The sequence below is a fragment of the Alligator sinensis genome, unplaced genomic scaffold (assembly GCF_000455745.1).
Source record: "Alligator sinensis unplaced genomic scaffold, ASM45574v1 scaffold694_1, whole genome shotgun sequence".
NCBI classification, from domain to species: domain Eukaryota; kingdom Metazoa; phylum Chordata; order Crocodylia; family Alligatoridae; genus Alligator; species Alligator sinensis.
The window spans coordinates 428503-446960 of record NW_005842339.1 but is presented as its reverse complement, the minus strand read 5'-3'; the positions used below and the strand labels follow the sequence as shown (position 1 = coordinate 446960).

At 40.3% G+C, this 18458-nt stretch overlaps 2 protein-coding genes across 6 annotated transcripts in view; one reads left to right on the top strand and one right to left on the bottom strand.

Annotated features, from left to right (window-relative positions):
- Nucleotides 1–18458, top strand: part of TBCD (tubulin folding cofactor D) — a 219281-nt gene that overhangs the window by 198279 nt on the left and 2544 nt on the right. The window contains 4 exon segments of the mRNA XM_006028735.3: nt 4466–4555; nt 5572–5659; nt 11715–11824; nt 16348–16432. Of these exon segments, the coding sequence (XP_006028797.3) occupies nt 4466–4555; nt 5572–5659; nt 11715–11824; nt 16348–16432 (373 nt within the window).
- The window catches only part of B3GNTL1 (UDP-GlcNAc:betaGal beta-1,3-N-acetylglucosaminyltransferase like 1), a 353034-nt gene continuing 351029 nt past the window's right edge, over nt 16454–18458 (bottom strand). For 3 of the 5 annotated variants that reach the window (XM_025210189.1, XM_025210188.1, XM_025210191.1), the window contains one exon: nt 16454–18340. The gene's annotated coding sequence lies outside the window, so the exon portion shown is untranslated. Of the gene's footprint in view, nt 18344–18458 lie in introns of all 5 variants that reach the window. The other 2 variants (XM_025210190.1, XM_025210192.1) reach the window with 1 other exon arrangement.

Below are 18458 nucleotides of genomic sequence, written 5' to 3'. Positions count from 1 at the left end.
TTCTTCTTCATCCAAAGAAGTGTGCCAAAAAGGATGTGAAAGTACAATGCAGAATAGGTTAGACTGAAATGGAGACACACTACCCTGTATCATGCAGCTTTCAATCTCAGAGCTGCACAGTATATACAAAGTGTGGTTAGAATGGAGGGAAAAGGAAGGAAATGTTTTTTTCTCACTTTTAATAGGTCAATGTATGCATCCAACTTAAATCAGAAAAAAGATTTATACTGTTTATTCAGTATTTAATATGACCAATGTCCAAATGCTTCAGCTATGCAGTACATCTTGCCTTAGTGGGCAGGAGAAGGAAAATTAGCATGGTTTGTTTCTGTTTTTCCTAGTCTGCTCATCTAAACCTTAGCAAGATGACTTTTGATTTAGCACGTGTAATTGTGCTGCCACTGGCTGCTTGGCCTTCAGTAATCTATGGTTAAATTAGAAAAAACAACAAATGAATCTTTGCAGGTGCCTATTTTGGGGAGGGGGTTGATTAAAAAATGATTTTTTACTATACCAGACCTTTTTTCTAGCAGTATCTACAAAATGATATCCATAGCAGGTACATAACCAGTAAATTATACTGGAATTGTTATTTATTGGTACATTTAAATAAAATTAATGGCTATTGGATAAATGGTAGTAGGAAATAAATACTTGATAGTAACCTGAATTGCCACTGGATGTCACTCTTGTTTCAAAGGAGCATAGCTTGGAGTGCATTTTCCTGCCTGTTCACAAGATTGACCCTAAAGGTTGGTTTGGAAAGAGCAGTCAGTCTCATGCTTCTTTGAGATCTCTCCAAAGGATTTTTAGTGCTTGTAAAACTTGCTGTGCTAACAATGCTGGCTGGAAGAGAAATACGTCACTAGCAATTTTTGCAACGCTGCTCTGCCAGTGTGCTTCAGCCCTGACTATTTGTTACCTCAAAGGTGGAGAATGGTCTTTAATCGCTATGACTTATTCAAGTCCTTTGCGACTTGGCTGAATCTGCCAGTGTGGAGGCTGATTGAGGTGATGCTTACCAGCCAGGAACTGGAATGAACTACCAGTTTTGATTTAGTTCAGGGCTGTCCAACTTCTAAGCGGCTGGGGGACGCAGACGGCCGCATGAACCAATGTGGGACACAGGCCTTGGGATGCATGCCATGCAGATGTGCCTCCATTCCCCCCACCCCCATCTCCCTTCCCCCAACATTGCACCATGCATCTGTATGGCCCCAGTCTCACCCTCAGCTTCCAGCAACCTGCCATGCTATACCACCACCCCTGTGTGGTAGGTGCACAAAGCAGAAGCTGGAGGAATGAGGAGGAACTTGGAGACTGGTTGCTGTTGCAGGCTGATCAGTGTAGGGAGCAGCAGCCAGGCAGGAGTTCAGGGGCCACACCTTTGACCCTTCACAGGCCCTGTGGGCTGCCAGTTGGACGGCTCTGACCTGGTTGACCAAATGGCTACTCGTAACAGCTTTGTTCCATTGCTCTTGTGTGTTACTGAGGTTAAAAGTTCTGCCTTCTCATGAGGCTTCCCTTTTCTCTGCAGTAGCTTTCCCAGAGATGTTTAGCTTAATTTGAGAAACTGTTTGTATCTGTATTCTCCTGGACTCTTCACAAGCCCTCTGTGCCCCAGATAATAGTAGCTATCTGGCTATTATTGTTCAGAAAGGGTGGCAGAGACCAGAGCACAATTGACCAATAGAAGCTGTTGTTTTAAAGCCCATTGTAGCCTAAGTACTGTTTACTGGGGTTTCCAAGATGTCCACTGAAGACTGGTCCAGTAAGTTGCCCATCACCACCTTGCAAGGACCATCCCATTGTAGTCAGCGAGCAAGCCCTCACCAGAGGGGTTTGCAGTCTCTCAACAGCCTGTTAAAATCTTCCATTTCTGGACCTCATGGGGTTAAAGTGTTCTAACTTGTAGTTCTAATATATGAATAGAAAGTCTAACATTTGAAGCAAAGTGTTTAATTTATCATTCTACTGACATACAGTACACTTGGCAACATAATACAATACAAATAGTATCTGTGTAGTCATCCATTAGGCATAATGGTTTGCTGAAGGTTTTATAAACTGCCTTAAAGATGGCACGTGTCTTTACTGATCTTGAACAAGTGGCTTTTATATTTTCCATACTACTGTTGATTACTTTAAGTAGTGGTAATTCCATTCCTAAGTTGAGCCTAAACTGAAAAGGGCACAGCATGGCTGTCCTCTGATTTCAAGACCACCTCAAGTAATGTCATGATTGATCTAATTGAAATTCAGTTCACCTTAAAAAAACATTCTTTTGCAGGAACACGTGTGCCCAATTTACATAATATAAAGACTTTAGACTGATCCCTTTTCCCCAGATACTGATTCTATTTCTGGTGGAGCTGTGCCTACACAGGAGAAGGAATTTTCTCAATTTCCTTTAAAGAGGCCAAGCTATTTGAGTCATTTGAGATCACACATAGGTTAGGTTTAGTTATTACAAATGTGAAATTGGCAGATGACAGAAAGGAAAGTGGGCCTGTTTTAAACGCAAAATACTGCACATAAGGTTACATGTGCTAAATTTTTTCCAGATGCTCTGTTCCAATTGGTCTCTTTGTTGCTGTGTTTTTCAGCAGTGTTCATATTGTCGAATCAATTTAAAATCTCACCTAATTTACCATATTGCTGTTGTCCTGTGCTGAAAGGCAGGCTTGCAGGTACTGTAATTAATCTTTTGTAAACTTCAGCCAGTTTGTGAAACAGCCTTGTATAATTGTGAAAAAAATTACCAGCTCAGTGGCTAAAAACACCCGGCCCTAACATTAAACAGCATTCTGCATGCAGTTTCTGTCTAACACCTACCTAGAGAAAGATCTGTTTTTGGACACACACAAGTCCACAGATTCATGCATGCAAACACATACCATCCCCGCCAGTGTTCCACATACACATGCTTCCCACTACTCTCTCGCTCTTCTCAGGGTTGGAGTAATGCTGAGGCAAGTGTAGAGAACTTGTCACTACATCTTCTGATATGGATATCATGGCCAGTTCAGTGTAAGTGATGGCAGTACTGTAATGCCTCTTTCTTAAAATAGTCTAAAGCAGGGGTTAGCAACCTATGGCCCATGGGCTGAATCTGACCCATGAAGAAAGTGGATCTAGCCCATAGCAGCATGCTGAAGTCCAGGCCCCAGAGGAGGCATCCCTAAGGTCCTACCATCTGCCTTGTTCCATCTATTCTTTCTGCAGCATCTCCTAATCATGCTGTCCCACCACCTTGTTCTTTTCTTACAGCCTTGTTGAATTTAACCCTTTCTATTGCTATTGGCCACTTTAATTGATGGCAAGGGCAAAGCATAGGCAACTTTGGCACTCTGGCGGGCAGAGATTTGTGGCCTGCAGCAGGGTTCTGGGTTACAAGTGGCAGCCTGTGGCGGCAAAAGATTGCTGACCCCTGATCTAATGCATATTGAAGCCTATTGAATGAAAATGTATGTAAAGACAGATGCATGAATTCTTAATAAACTTCTTGCCATTCTTACAATCTCTGCATTGTTGCAAAATGGTTAATTTGAGTCAGGTTACACTACATCTTATTTGATGTTTGTTTGTTTCCACAGCTTAAAATCATAGTGGTAGAAATACAATTCTGGATTTTTGCTCTGTTTTTTTCACTTACAGCATTTATGACATGCCAAATAATTTTGCTTGCTTTTTGTATTAGATGCGTGAGAGTATTGATCAAAAGATTAAATGAAATGTTGTGCAGATATATGAATATAATCAAAGCGCCCATGAGATGAGAAAAAAGGAGGGAATATTAAATAGTTCTGTTTGTTTGTATGAGTGTCTGAGAAAAAGCTGTCGCAACCATATTTCCCACACTGTGCAAACTGACTAAATATATTTCAAGAAGGCTTCAAACTGTTACTCTTAGCAGTAAAGCTTTGGAGAACTGCCATCTCTATTTTGTTCAGAATCAGTAAAAGAATGTAGGCAAACAAACTATAGACTGTAAATTTATTTGAAAACATATGATGACTAGGGACTAGATGCTGCAGAAATGCTTGAAACACTTGCATTCTTATTTGGGTATAGAATATTTTTTTACTTCTGCTTCGTCAATTCTGATCCATCCAAGGTTGATAGCCACAACGTATAGCCTCTAATTAGTTGGAATAGCTGGAATGAGTTCAGTTATATATTGTTCAACCCCCCTGAAGACAGATACCCACAGAGAGGTCAGTGACTAAACAAAAAGGAAGGCTGAAATATGTTCTTATCTTTATAGGAGGCCCTTCAAGAACAGGGGTAAGCCACAATGGGGAAAACTTGCACTGTTCTTAATTGTGCTGTACCCCACTTGTGAGTATTTGTGGCACCTCTCCCGACCACTAAATCCATTTAGAAGTAGGTTTAAACAGTGTCAATCAAGAGTTCTGTTTTGCCTTTCACAAGTTAATAACTAAAATCCTTTTAAAATTTCCAGCCATCCATTTTCAATGAAGTTACTTATGCTTTGTAAAGAAGAGATCAAGAAATCTAAAGATATCCAAAAACTTCGTTCCAGCATTGCAGTGTGAGTCCATAAAAAACCCCTGTTTTGTTTAACTTCAGGAAGTGGAGAAAGGCTCAACTTCTGAACATATGAAATGAGAACTATGGGGTGGGGACTGAGAAATTGTTCTCCTTGGTCTAGTTGGCCTGAAATATATCTGAAAAGCAAACGTGTCTGTGTCTGAAGATACTGTCATCTTTATACATTTTTTAAAAGAAAAATCACACAAGGAATCAGATAGGATTTGAGTAGTCGTGCTTTCTGCCAAAGTGATTAAACTGCCTGTCTTAGAGTATGTTATGTCATAAGATTTTCGCTTCTGGAGAGCTTGATTCAAATGCTGCCTATGTAACACATGGTATTAACCAAATCAGAAAGCACTTTTGTAAAACTATTGAACCATTTGGATGTTTTGCTCTACAGAAGCGCACAGGTGAAGCAGGAGGGAAAGTTGCAGATCTTCCTTGACACAAGTTTTCACGATTGTTGTATGCAGCTGGCTCAAGTTGCTTTGGGGGGTAACGCTTTTGGAAGCAATGGTACTATAACAGGTGTATACCTGATCCAAAGTGTCAGCGCCTTTAGTTTACTACTAGTTCACTTTTTCTATATCAGTATTTGAAAGTGTTCCAGAAAGCTTAAATTGAACAGTCAGCCATTCATCTGCACTGCCCTTTGCTTCTAATTGCATCATACCTTAGCTCACACTGCAGTTGTTTCCAGTGTGAGAGCTTGTTTTACTTGTGATTTTCACACGTAACCTCTGCTACCTTAGTAAATTTAAAGCCATATTTGTATTTGACATAGCTATATGGCATCTCAAACAGTTGACTAACGCTTAATGATTTTACTATACTTTTCCTCAGTGTTTGCTTTCCCACAGTGCTTAGAAAATAAATTAGACTTTTTGAGGGTAGCAGAACCCTTTAACATGTATGCACGCACACACTGCATTTTTAACCTCACAAATAAAATTACCTTTGTGACTATATTATTAATGGAAACCACTCACACTTTATACATTCTTGTTTTTCTAGGTTTTGTGGCATGATTCAGTTTCAAGGTGACATGAGAAAAAAAGTTTTCTTTCAGTTGTTTCTTCTTCTTTGTCATCCATTTCCTACAGTAAGTATTGGGGGTGTTGCTTAGGGATTTGGGGGCAGAGCTGAATTTTTTAAGCAAGGAAAAATGACGTTAAATATGATATCAGGTGAAAATGGGTTTTAAAGCACGCACACAAATCGTTCCTGCCTGCCTGTTTGCTTGCATTTTGTATCCATAGCCCTTTCCTTTACAATTTCAATTGTGAATGCTTTGTGTTAGGGATTGCCTCTTCTGTTTGTACAGCAAGCCGTAATATGGAGTGCCCAGTCACCTTTTGGGCTTTTGAGTGCTACTATAATAGTAGTAATTTAAATTATTCACAATACTAACAGATTCCAGGTGAACCAGGAGAATGTAGGTCCTTAGAGAATCTTTGTTCATCAAAGCTAAAATTGTTAGTCTGGTAGGAAGGTTCTGAAGATTTTACCAATTTGTTTTTAGAGTGTCATGTAAAATGCTGGCTTGGGTGCTTAGAGTTAATTTTAATCCACCAAAAAAATCTTAGTGTTGGGCAATAGCTTTAGTAAGAATAGCTTTGTGTATACCAGAGTCTGAAGCACCTTATTAATAAGCAGTTTTCGTAGAACACAGTGTAGCAATTATGGTGGCATCCACAAAGGAAGGTAAAGGAAAGTTAACTATGCTGGTTTCTCCAGCAGATACAGTAGGGCAATTTTTGCCAAATGGAGAAGGGTAGAAAGGAAAGGAATTCTAATTTCAGATTTCCAAGAAAGTCTAATAATACCCAAAGGATGGCAAATAAATTATAGGTTATTTAAAAGAAAGTAGTTGTGCCCCTTTAAGTTGACCCATCTGTAAAAACAAGGTGTCCTTATGCTATAACAGATTTAAAAATATGAAATTTAAACCAACTCTCTCGGCAGTTTTTTAAACCATTTACTATCTTTATCACCCACAAAGTATTTTTAAACCAGTAAGTAAACATAACATGCAAATGTGGTTTCCAAATTATAAGTAGTAAACTATGCTGAGTACAGTGTGATTTTAACCTTTTGTTCAAAAGTAAGCAGTATCAGAATCAAAAATGATCTTCATAGACAACAGGACTTCTGTGTATTACCAAAACACTTGAAGACCTTGTTGGTTTTCATGTTATTCTGTGCTTTCTTGCTGTTGTTTCAGCCTCTGTGGATGTCCCTGCCTTTGCTTTATCCAACACTGCTCCACTTTAGCAGCCCAGAAAAGTGCTTCTTAGTTTGTTATATTAGTACAGACTGTAATTCTAAAGCTGCGGCAGACTGTAGTTTTAGAACTGGTGAATGTGTGTGTATTGTTTATATTGTATAGATTCCACAAAATCTCCATACACATTCCAAGGTGAATATACAGTTTTGTAGAACAAAAGGGCCATAGTTGTTTTATTAGTTAGACTGCTGGGGCAGCTGTCAACCTGGGCTCTTGGAATTTGGAAGCATTCCAACTTTATATATCTAACGCAGATCCTCTCTCAAAGACTACTGGGTAAATGAAGGAGTTCTAAAGAGCAAGGGAGTGGGTTTTGTTTGTTTTTGTTTTTAAGCACTGCAAGAGTTTGAATTGAATTGAATGATTTCATAATCATTTTTTTCAGTACTTATTATGTAGAAGAAATTCATGCCAGGTACACTTTTAAATTCTATGTATTTTATTGTTACAAAGGTAACTTAATTTTTTTTCAAAATTTGTAGATCAGGTTTTCTATTTTAGAATTCTAGATCTGGACCATGCCTATGTACATAAAAGCATCAGGCCTGCCATGTTGTGAAGAGGCTTCTATTTATGGCATTTCCTCATTCCACAGAAAGGCTACCTTCATCTTATATTAGATTTGTGAATAATGAACTATATACACCACTTAGCCTCAGGATGGTAAAGTTGTTCCAAGATAAGACTGATTCGTGATTCCCAGTTTGGAGGATGAATATTTCCTATTGCCAGGCACCCAGCCTACATGAATGTGGTGTGACCCTCACTGGTTCTACACCTTCCCAGGGCCTGCAGTGGACTTTTCTGGGCAGCATTATGGTAACCAGCCATTAGCAATCACTGGAAATCCATCCTAGGCATGATAGTCAATGGAGGGCTTCAAACATAACCTTGCTTGCAGGAGAAAATGCAAGATGCTAGAGAACTACTTATTCAGGGGAGGTATAAGGCCTGCCTGATGCCTTCCTAACTTTATGGTCTTGAGAAAGTATACAGGAGTCCTCTGGCTCTCCAGGTAACATTTAGAAGATGACTGGACAACATTTTGATAGCTCCATGTTGGACAAAAAGGTTTTGGCTGTGGATGTTCTTCTGTAGATATCCCAGTAGATTCTCCACCCTGCTCAAATATGCTGTCCCAGAACATAGCTTGATGCTATCCAGGCCAGACCTGCAGTTTTTGCATATGCAAAATTGGATTTTGGCAGGCTGAGCACACTGACAGAGATTGCTGTCTACAAGGGCAGAAGATTCATATACCTTCCATCAGGAAAATCTATTAATTCTCCATTTGGGCAGCTCGGAATAATATTGATTCAGTTTTAGTCTTGATATCAAGTTTTTACATTATATCCTGCTCTTACATCAGGCAGGAGTAGTGATCAACTGCATTGAAGTCTAGCTGGTCACAATATTGGTCCACCTGTCGCATTTTGTTTTCTCATAGCCTATGGGCACTTTTACATGTGCTCCACAGAGGGTGGGGGTTGGTACTTTGCTTAGAGTGACTCTGACAGCGGCTTTAATTAAAGCGCTGCAGCGTCTCGTGTGTCAGCGTCCGCACACTTTGAAATGGTGGCAGGGGTGCTTTAACTAAAGCATGTTGGATGAGCTTTAGTTCAAGTGCCCTCACTGCCATTTTGAAGCATGGGGACACTAATACACGAGATGCGGGAGGTTGCTGGAGTACAGTAATTACTGCGTTCCAGCAGATTTGATTAATCAAGTCTGCTCTGATGTGCTGTAAGTACAGCACGTTGGAGCAGGCTCCACGTTTGTGTACAGGCACCAAACATTATTGAAGTTCCATTAAAGGACTTCTCCTCCCAGGGCACCTCAGTGCCCACCTTCCTCAGCTTGTGTAGACTCCTTTAGAACAGCTGGAGGAGTCCTTGCAGATTTGCTACACTGCAACCAAGATGTTTTTTCTCATAGCCATTGCGTACACATGGAGAGTCAGTAAGCTCTTATGGCTGGACTGATTTGAATAGGACGTAGTTTATATTAGAAATTTTACTACAGATATTTACAGTATAGATCAGAGTTATAAAGGAATCATCTAAGTTATTATCTAAATATGATCTTAAATGTTTTAAGTATGTATTTGAAGGATATAGGGTCAGATTTTCAGAGGTATTTAAACACAGATAAATACCTCCTAGAATTCTCAAAAGTGTCTAAGCAGGTTATAAATCATTGATCTCAGCAGGAGGTAGACAGTAACCCTGTTCATGTGCTTTTGAAAATACTGCTAGGCAGCTGTCTATAAGCTAAGGCACCATTTGAAAACATGATCAGAAGCAATCCATTAGCTCACAAGCTACCATCAATACTTTCTTTGATAAATCAGTTTTAAATAATCAAACATGTTTGATAAATGTGTTTTTCTTCATTTATCCAGTTCATTTAGGATGTTTTAATTTAACACTTATTAACATCTTTATGTCTTTCAATTCCAATTGTATTACAATGCAGCTTGGCTCTTTTTATAGATGGATAGTCATTTTTATCACACCATAATTACTTTGCATGTGTGGCTGGTCTAAATGTATTGTGTGATTCACCAGTTAATTGTGTGATAAGTACTTTACACATGTGGTGACCTAAGTTTATTGTGTAATTAACCAGTTAGTTGCATAACACATGTAATGTGTAGCATGGGCCAAAGTAATGTGTAAGTCACCAAGCAGCCATCTCTACAAGGTGCAGTTAATACTTCTTTTGCCCCTCACAGCACTGCTGTGGTTTAGGGAAGTGTTGTTGTTATATTTACTTTACAGCTGCATACATTGAGGTAGAGAAATAAAGTTCCCTGTACCTGCAAGAAAGGCAAATATGGTTTTGAGCTGCATTAAGAGGAGCATCAGGTATAAGGGTAGGAGGTGACCATGCCTATTTACTTGGCACTGGTTAGGCTTCATCTAGAGTACTATGTGCCAGTGGTGATGTGTGCAGGGGGGTGCCCGTTCACCCCCTGAGAGTGCTGGTGTGCTCCCTGCTTAGGGGATGGGCAGAGGGGGAGGCGGGAGCACCAGTGCCCCCCCTGCAACCGCTGGCCAGGGAGTGAGGTTGCCAGGAGAAGCACCGCTGGCACTTCCAGGAGCACCGCTGGCACTTCTGGGAGTGCCACTGGCACTTCTGGGTGCTGCGCTCTTGTTTTCGGGTTGGCATGATTGGCTGTGGGGGGTCTCCTTCTGCCCCCCCAGCCAGCGAGATTGGCTGTGAGGGGACCCAGCCCCCCAGTCGCTGACTGGCCACTGGAGGGGCATTGCCCCCCTGACTCAGGAGGTACCAGTCACCCATGTTATGTGCAGTTTTGGGCTCCACATTTTAAAAAGGATGTAGAGAAGTGAGAAATAAGCATGTTCAGCTTGCAGAACAGGCGACTAAGAAGGGACATTATAGCAGTCTTTCAATATCTGAAGGACTGCCATAAAGATGGACAACACTTCTTTTCTGTTGCGGAGAGCAGAATGCAGACTAATGGCTTGAAGTTGCAGCAGAGTAGGTTCAGATTGGATATCATGAAAAATGTCTTCACTGGTAGAACAGTGGAGGTTTTCAAGAAGGAGCTGGGTTGGATAAACATTGGTCAGGAATGATCTAGTAGTTTGGTCTGGAGTGGTCTGTAAAAAGCCACATTTGGAAGCCCAAGAACCCCCCCCCCCCCCCCCCCCCACACCCGCACACACACATCCCTTCTGTCATTTCATCTAACCAGATTGCTGGAAGATAAGAAGAAATCTGCAGCCTAGAGCAGGTGGGTGTTGGAGGGGGCCACGCTCAGCAGGAGACAGAAGCAGAGCTCCACAGCCAGGTGGGATAAGTGGATGGAGGGGATACTGAAAGGGGAGTTCTGGATGTCCAGTTAGAGGGTGTAATGTGTGGAGTCATGCTTGCTGTGCCCAGCTTGCAGAGCAGAATGGAGGGTGTTTGTTTTCCCCATGCTTCTGGGCTTTGCTGATTGCCACATGGAACAAAGAAGGAATGTTTTTCCCATTTGGTTGCAACAGGTGTCAGGGTTTTTTGCCTTCATAAGTTTTGTGTGCTGGCTGCAGGTAAGGCTGGGGATTCTTGACTGGAGTGTGCCAGTGCTCCTATTGAATCTAAAACCCTGAAGTTCCTGGGGTCTCGCCCTTCCATTCAAAGTCAGACTGATCACCACATTTGTGGTTTGCAAAGGAATTTTACCTCATGGTCAGACTGATACAAACTGGGGGGATATCCTTCCTCTGTAGTGGGGGAGTGGGGGTGGGGAAATGACACACGGCTCTCTTCCTTGGATATCTCAAGTGCATTTTAAACCATTGCAGTGGTGGGATACTGACAGTTCTTGTCCCCCTGCTTTACCCATGGCAGGTTAGGGTGCTTTTAATGCCTTTGGGCAATGTGCTTTGTACCTGTGCAGCAGGGCTGACAGTTTATAGATTTCATAGACGTTAGGGGCTGGAAAGGACCTCATGAGATTGAGTCTAGCCCTGCGCCATAGGCAGGAAGTCAGCCGGGATCAAGTGACTTGACTAAAAGTTTAGTTTTAGGAATTGGTTAAAAAAGGACTTGTATGGGATGGTTTGGACAGAGATGATCCCGCCTTGAGCAGAGAGTTGGACATGACCTCCAGAGGTCCATTCCAGCCTTCCTTTTCTATGATTCTAGGTCCCACAGCCAAACACTGGCAGTCAGGAATAGTGTCTAAGGGTAATGATTCCAAGCTCTGTGTTCCGAATATTATACAGTGTATTCCAGAGTTGTTGCCAATCACATAAATATTATGATTAATATTGTAAATACCGTTATCACTTAGTTCTTATATAGCACTTTGAATAATTTTACTTTTTTGCTGCAACTAAAATTCCGTCCTTCCCTCTAGATAAGGAAAACAACAGCCAGTCAGTTATATGAAATGCTGATAACATTCAGTGATATTGTTGATCCTGATATCATGGATGAGGTCATGACGTTACTTAGTGACACCAACTGGTAAGTGAATTTGTCAGAGATATGTTTAACCATAAGGCCTTTTGAAATATTCTTGTATCAGTGAAATAAAATCTGCCTAGACATTTGTCCATGAAAAATGGTGGAGAGGTAAGCTTAGTTAGATCTGCGTATCAGTTCAGACAGAGTTTTATGCCAAAAGGGTGCTGCTGATGGGGACCTTTCTGATCTGGAGATTTGTATATTATAAAACAGGGCTGTTCAGCTGGCAACCTGCAAGGGGTTAACTTGTAGCCCCTGGGCTCCCACCTGGCTGCTGCTCTCTCCATCACTCAGGCTGCAGCAGCCAAGGTCTTCAGACTCCTTCTCCCTTCTCCAGCTTCTGTGTCCATGGGGTCAGGGTGCAGCAGCACAACACAGCGTGTGGTGTCAGGGAAGCCCATGTCTAGAGAGCTAGAGGTAGGGGCTGGGGTCCATACAGTGCAGTGAAGGTGGAGGAGGTGTCCATGTGGCATACAGCTCTGGGGGTCTGCAGCCTGCACTATTGTGACCCATGTAGTGTACAGCTTTCACCAGTATAGCCTGTGTGACATATGGCCCTAGGTGCTTAGAAGCTGGACAGCCCTGTTATAAAATATATGGGCCCAATAAAGGTGGTATTTTTTTCTTTACTTTGTCTAATGGTGTTTATAAAAATACTTATACTTTCTAACAAAGTAAAAGGAGAGGAAATCCTGGAAATTCTCCACAAGACACAAAGAGACTGGACTGTGCAAACAGACAAACTTCAATTGCAGAGACAGCTTCTTGGCATGAGCAAGCACTCCGGGAAGAGAGGTGGTGTTTGGGAATTGGAAGGTGTCAGAATGAGCAGAACTACTCATATATTGCTATGAAGTATAATAGTTCAGATAGTGTGAAACCTTTCTCCTTCATGCAGATACTTTGAAATAGAACAGTTTAACATTTCCCCAGTGGAACATTTCATGGTGTTCTTTCAATTTAATAACTATCTTTACGATATAAAGCAAGTCCTCCTTTTTACCTTCTGTTTTCTTTGGCATTAAACCTTGTATGGAAAAAAATTCTGTATGCTTCCTAAATGCAGTAATGAATTAATACAATTGACTGTACCTCAGTTTTGTATGCCAGAACTTCGAGTTCTTCTGGTTTTACTTTTGTTAAAGGAGAGATGTGTTAGAAGAGTACTCAGGCACATAGCATCATATGGTCTAGGTGTAGTGAGTAGTGGAATATAAAAGACAAAAACTGCCTGTCTGTCAGAAATGAAGTAGTCTCAGTTCCAGATTTTGTTTCACCTGAAGTTCACCCAGTAAGAAAACTGGAGTATTTGTTTTTCTAGGAGTCTCCTTGCATAAAATCACTGACTAGAAGCTCAGGACTGTAGAGAAAGGGGAGTAGTATATGTACTGCTGACCATTTTATACCTGTTTTTCATTTTTTTTCACAGCATAAATAATTAGCCTAGGATAGTGATTGTTATTAGAGATAAGACTATGGCTAAGTACTTTTAGATTCACACAGATATCTTCAAAGATTGATTGTTTAAAGCACTGAAAGTTTGGTTGTTTCACTGCCATTTATAATGATCCTTTTCCTTCTTAGTGGGCATGTCTACACGTGCATTTACGCCAGCTTAAATTTACTGTGCAGTAAGCGGCTTGGGCGACTGGTGTCTCCTGAGTCAGGAGGGCCATGTACCCCCCCCGCACGGCTAGTCAGCAACTGGGGATAGGGTGGGGGAAGAGGGGTCCCCTACAGCTGATTTTGCCAGACTGGGGGAGGCTTCTCCTGGCACTCATGTGCACCCCCGTGCATCCCCTATGCACTGCCACTGGTAAGCGGAAATAGGCCAGTGTCTACATATGCAGGCGTTAAAGCACGTTAGTGCTGTGTATGGACTGACTTGGGACTAAAATTAGTTCCAAGTCAGTCCACACACACTGTTACTGTGCAGTAAGGCATCAATACGTGTTATTGCACAGTTACTAATTGGGCATAAATTAATACCTGCATGATGCAGGTATCAAATTTACACTTAAGTCAGCATAAGTCGCCACATCTACTGTGCAGTATGGGGGTGCACGCGTAGACGCATGCCTGTACTGTGCAGTAATTTCAGTTACTGCACAGTAAATGAGCGTATGTGGACTCGCCCAGTATTTTCTTATTTTGGTGGTGCAGCAAATTGTTCTAATCATTACAGTAAAATTAATTTATAATTTAAATGTTTCCCCACACCTTTTCAACACATTTAGACTCATAAGTTCTCTGAAATTATGTAGAAAAAACAAGCAAAGAATGATTTGAGTTTCTTGCTGTATATAAGCTTAAGTGGATTTTGGGTTTGGACAGCTTGTATTTGGCAGGATAAAATGAAGTGCTGCATCTGAAATACAGGGATTTTTTAGGCCATAGTTTACCTCTGCCCTGCCATGCAATTCCTGGCTGATAGTAGGTTGAATGGAAATAAATCTTCAGTGCTTGTTTAAAAGTTATCAATGTAATGGTTGGTTCTTACTTTTCCTACTCTTCTAGTGCAAAATTAAAATATCCATGTGATCTTTTTTCAAATTTGCAGGATTTTTCTTTTCATTTGTATCTTTTATACTTCATATATGACCACAAGTTCTTTAGTCAGGGAGTTGGTTTTTTTTTTACAATTAAAATGTTGTACAGTATTTCAAAACAGCAATTTTTCATATACAAGTACAGAATTAATACTAAACAGAAGTCTAAATTTTTAGATTTGCCAGAACATTACACATTGCTTAACTATTTTGGCCTTTAAGTCACTTTCATCTCCATAACTTGTGAAGAAGAAAGGGGTCTGCTGCTTTGCCATATAGAACAAGTTTAGAAATAAACAGAAGAATACTTATACAATACTGGGACAAGCCACTGCTTTAAGAACAACATTTAATGTCTTCTAGACTTTCCACTGCTTAGCTGTTACTAAATAAAAACTGAAATGCTTAAAATCACGATAGAAAATATCACAGTGTTACAGTCCTGGTCTTAAATTATTAAGTCACCACAACCCAGCCCTTCAACTGCTAAAATTCGCTAAAGAGAAGAAAATCTTTTATTTCCATCTAGTCAGTTCTAATATGTAGTTGGTTAGCTTTTCCCTGCTGGCTCAGGCCTTAATAAAGCTCCAAACTCAAAAACAGGTCTGTTTGTAGCATGGTGGTTTACTTGTGATTTTTTTTTTTAAATCTGTGCGTAGTTGAAGACAAGAATGTTTAGGAAAGATGACTTATGAAGCCTTTGCTAGGGATCATCAAGAGTATTAAAATTCTTAATTTTGTGTATAGGTGGTGCAGGAACCACTTTTACTTCTAAATAAATCAGGAAGCTGAATCGACCTCAGATATTTGGTAAAGAAGACAATAACCAGGATATGCATATTTTAAATAGTCTTCCTGTGAAATGAAGTGGGTTTGAAGTACAGTTGTTTAATATGCACTATAGTAACGTGCGCCTTTTGTTTAGAATTGAAAAAAATTTGAATTAAGGGTATTTCCAAAATTGTCAAGAAGCTTTTAAATGCTAGAACTATCCAGCAGTTAGCTTATGAGTGCCATTTTCTCTCTGTAGTTCTGGCATCACAGTGATGTCCTCTCCCTTTAAAATCAGCTCAGGACCAGAGAACAGTTATTAACTAAGAGAACGTGTATACCTTCTTAAAAAGTTAATATTTACTGACATAATGAATGGTGGTGTTGATACCATGGCTTGCTTGTTAATTAAAATGCAAAATACCTGCTGTATCAGAGTGACTGTTTCGTTTTAATGCAACATTTTCCAACATGGTTTGCGGCATCACTACAGCAAATCATTTGGGCATACTGTAAGCTAAACTGAAATTCAATATAAAGTTTGTATCCTGCTCTCTTTTTCTGAGGCAAAATGCAACTTTATACCAAGGGAAAATACTACAAAGAATGGAATTTTAATCCACTGCTGAAATAAATGCTTGCATGACAAGAGTGTTACATTTCACAGGCAAAAGATCTAAAGCAATTGGAAAGAAAAATGTTTTAGCAAAAAAAATGAAAAAAAAAATTTTTTAAAAAAAAAAAAAAAAAAAAAAAAAAAAAAAAATATATATATATATATATATTTGTCACTATCAAATGACTTAATTCTGAAATGTCACTACTGGGACATAGCATATTTAGGATGCCTCTGTTTTAATGTACAGCATTGAAAATATCTGACAACTTATTAAAATATTGACTAGGTTTGATTTGAACTTTATACATGACAGAACACTCTAATAGGAATGCAGCTGAACAGCAAATACTATTGTGAGATTTCTTAAGCTGTTTGTTTCATTATGGCCAGCACTTCCCTGCTACCAAATTTCCAGACCCCTGGGGAGCCCCACCAGACAGATGATAACAGCTCTGCAGGCTGGATCTGGCCTGCAGCCTGAGCGTTTAGCACCCCTGGCTTATACATTTGGTCAGCTAAATCTATTAAATATGATTTTCTTTCTGAATTGACTGAAAAGGTAGTATTTCTCTTTTCCTTTCCAGGGATGCTGAATTACCGCTAGTGAGAGAGAAACGTAACTACCTTTGTGACCTCATGAAGGTGCCCAAACCGCAACCGGTAACCAAGGTAAAGTCTGGAACGTATTGTCAAACTTTCCTTGAAAACAAAATGAAAGCATTAATTGCTTTACCATGAATTCTGTCTTTTCAGACTATTTCATAGGGAACTGCGTGTGCTGTCCTTGTTAATAAAATATAGAAATCAGGACCTAAAGGAATGTGCTGCACATCTAAGTCTTAAATACAGAATGTATGGAATTGCCAAAAATGGTTCTTATAAAGCCCTCCAGTCCCATTCCTTGAAATCATTCCAGACTTCTGGTATAAACTCAACTTATTGAGACAATGGAAGAATGAAATAATGTAATACAGATACCTCAGTATGAGTGTGTCTGTACTGTTAGGGAAAAGATGGTAAGAATTCCCCCTCCAAATTGAAGAGCAAAACTAAAATTCTCTGACACCGATGACCTCTCAATATATCAACTTTTCATTTAGAACAAAAAGGTATTGAAACATTCAGGAAAACTGTATTCCTAAAGCTAATACATAAAATGAGGTTCTCTGAGAGTAGATAAATATTCCCTAAGGTATGGGTCAAAAGCCTATATAGCCTGTGGGCCAAAGCTGTGATTGTACTCAGCCTTGGAAGTCAGGGTGTCTGCAGAAATTTGGCAGCAGGGGGATCAGTGGAAGGTAAGCAGCTACGAAGTGGGTTGGAAGCTGTGGCAGCGGTTGGATTTGAAGTGGTGGCCTGCCTTTAGAGCAATCTCTATTCATATAGCCTGTTGTTCTTAAAAGGCTGATTTCAAATTTACCCAGCAGCTTCCTTTGGAGAAGCTGCCCCCATGAAGGTGGAGAACCCTCTGCTTCCATCACAGTAACCTGGGCTAATGGAGCGTAAGCATTCTTTTCCTTCAGACACATTCATACTGTGAGGAGGCCAGTGGTGAGGAGAAGAAATAGTTTAAATAAGATGATGGACAAATAAATACATATCACCATCTTCATTCTGCTTTGAAATAGTTCATTAGGGGAGGCCCAGAAAATAGCTCAGTTTGCAAGCCCTGAAATTGTACAAGGTCACAGAACCCAAACCCAGAGATACTTTTTCACTCTTAGGTTCCTGCAGCAATTGTAATTACTGCTGAGGGAGCTTTCCTACTAAAAGATCCCGCAGGCAAGAAAATAAATGTCATCCTTAGGGCTGCTGAAGCAGCTTTGAAGTTTGTTCTAACTGTTACTGGCAAGCGGTACTTGTCCTGCTGTGATGGACTAGAGACCTCTACCATGAGATCAAAGAAAAGATCAAGTTAATACCTAAGGAAATATTCTTAGTGGTTGTGTTCATAAAGCGAGGATTTGTGGACTCTCATAAATTTGGCAGCAAGAGCTAGTTCAAATATCCTGGCACCACCACTGACATAGGAATAATTCATCTGACCTCAGACTCTCAGTTTGAATCCTGTTTATGGAGAAGCTTGATGATGAAGATGGGTGATAATATGGACACATGGAAATGCAGTCTTCACTCTAATTTGGGTCTGTAACTCATTACAGGAGCAGATAGTTTATTTTGGTCCCATTGACTGCAAAGACCCCAGAGAAGGGACTCTTTTTCCAGGAGTAACAATTATAAGAAACAACTATAAGAAAATCCAACCAGGGAATAAATACAAACTCTTATCCAAGAAGTATAATTTATGTAGCCTGTTTCCTTGGCTTAGGGCTCAGGAGATCCAACGCCACCCAAGCCTGATTAAGGGAAGGTCATATTGGATAATTGTTCTGTAGAGCCGTTGGTCTTTCCACTTGCTTTCTAGTGTCAGCAGATGAGAAACAAACCTAAAGATCTCATGCCTTCCACATTTGAGAAAAACAAAAGTGATACTAAACAATGTGGGGGGTTCTTTCATCATTCTTCACAGGAAGAGAGGTCTCAGGAGAACTCCTAAACTTCGTGAAGATGAACAGGCTGCTGAAAAAGACAGAGTTAGGGAGTAAAGTGTCTGTTATTACAGCATGATTTGGAGGAGATGCATAAGAAATGTATCACACACATTCTGGTCAGGTTCTATCATTAGTAGGTTCCT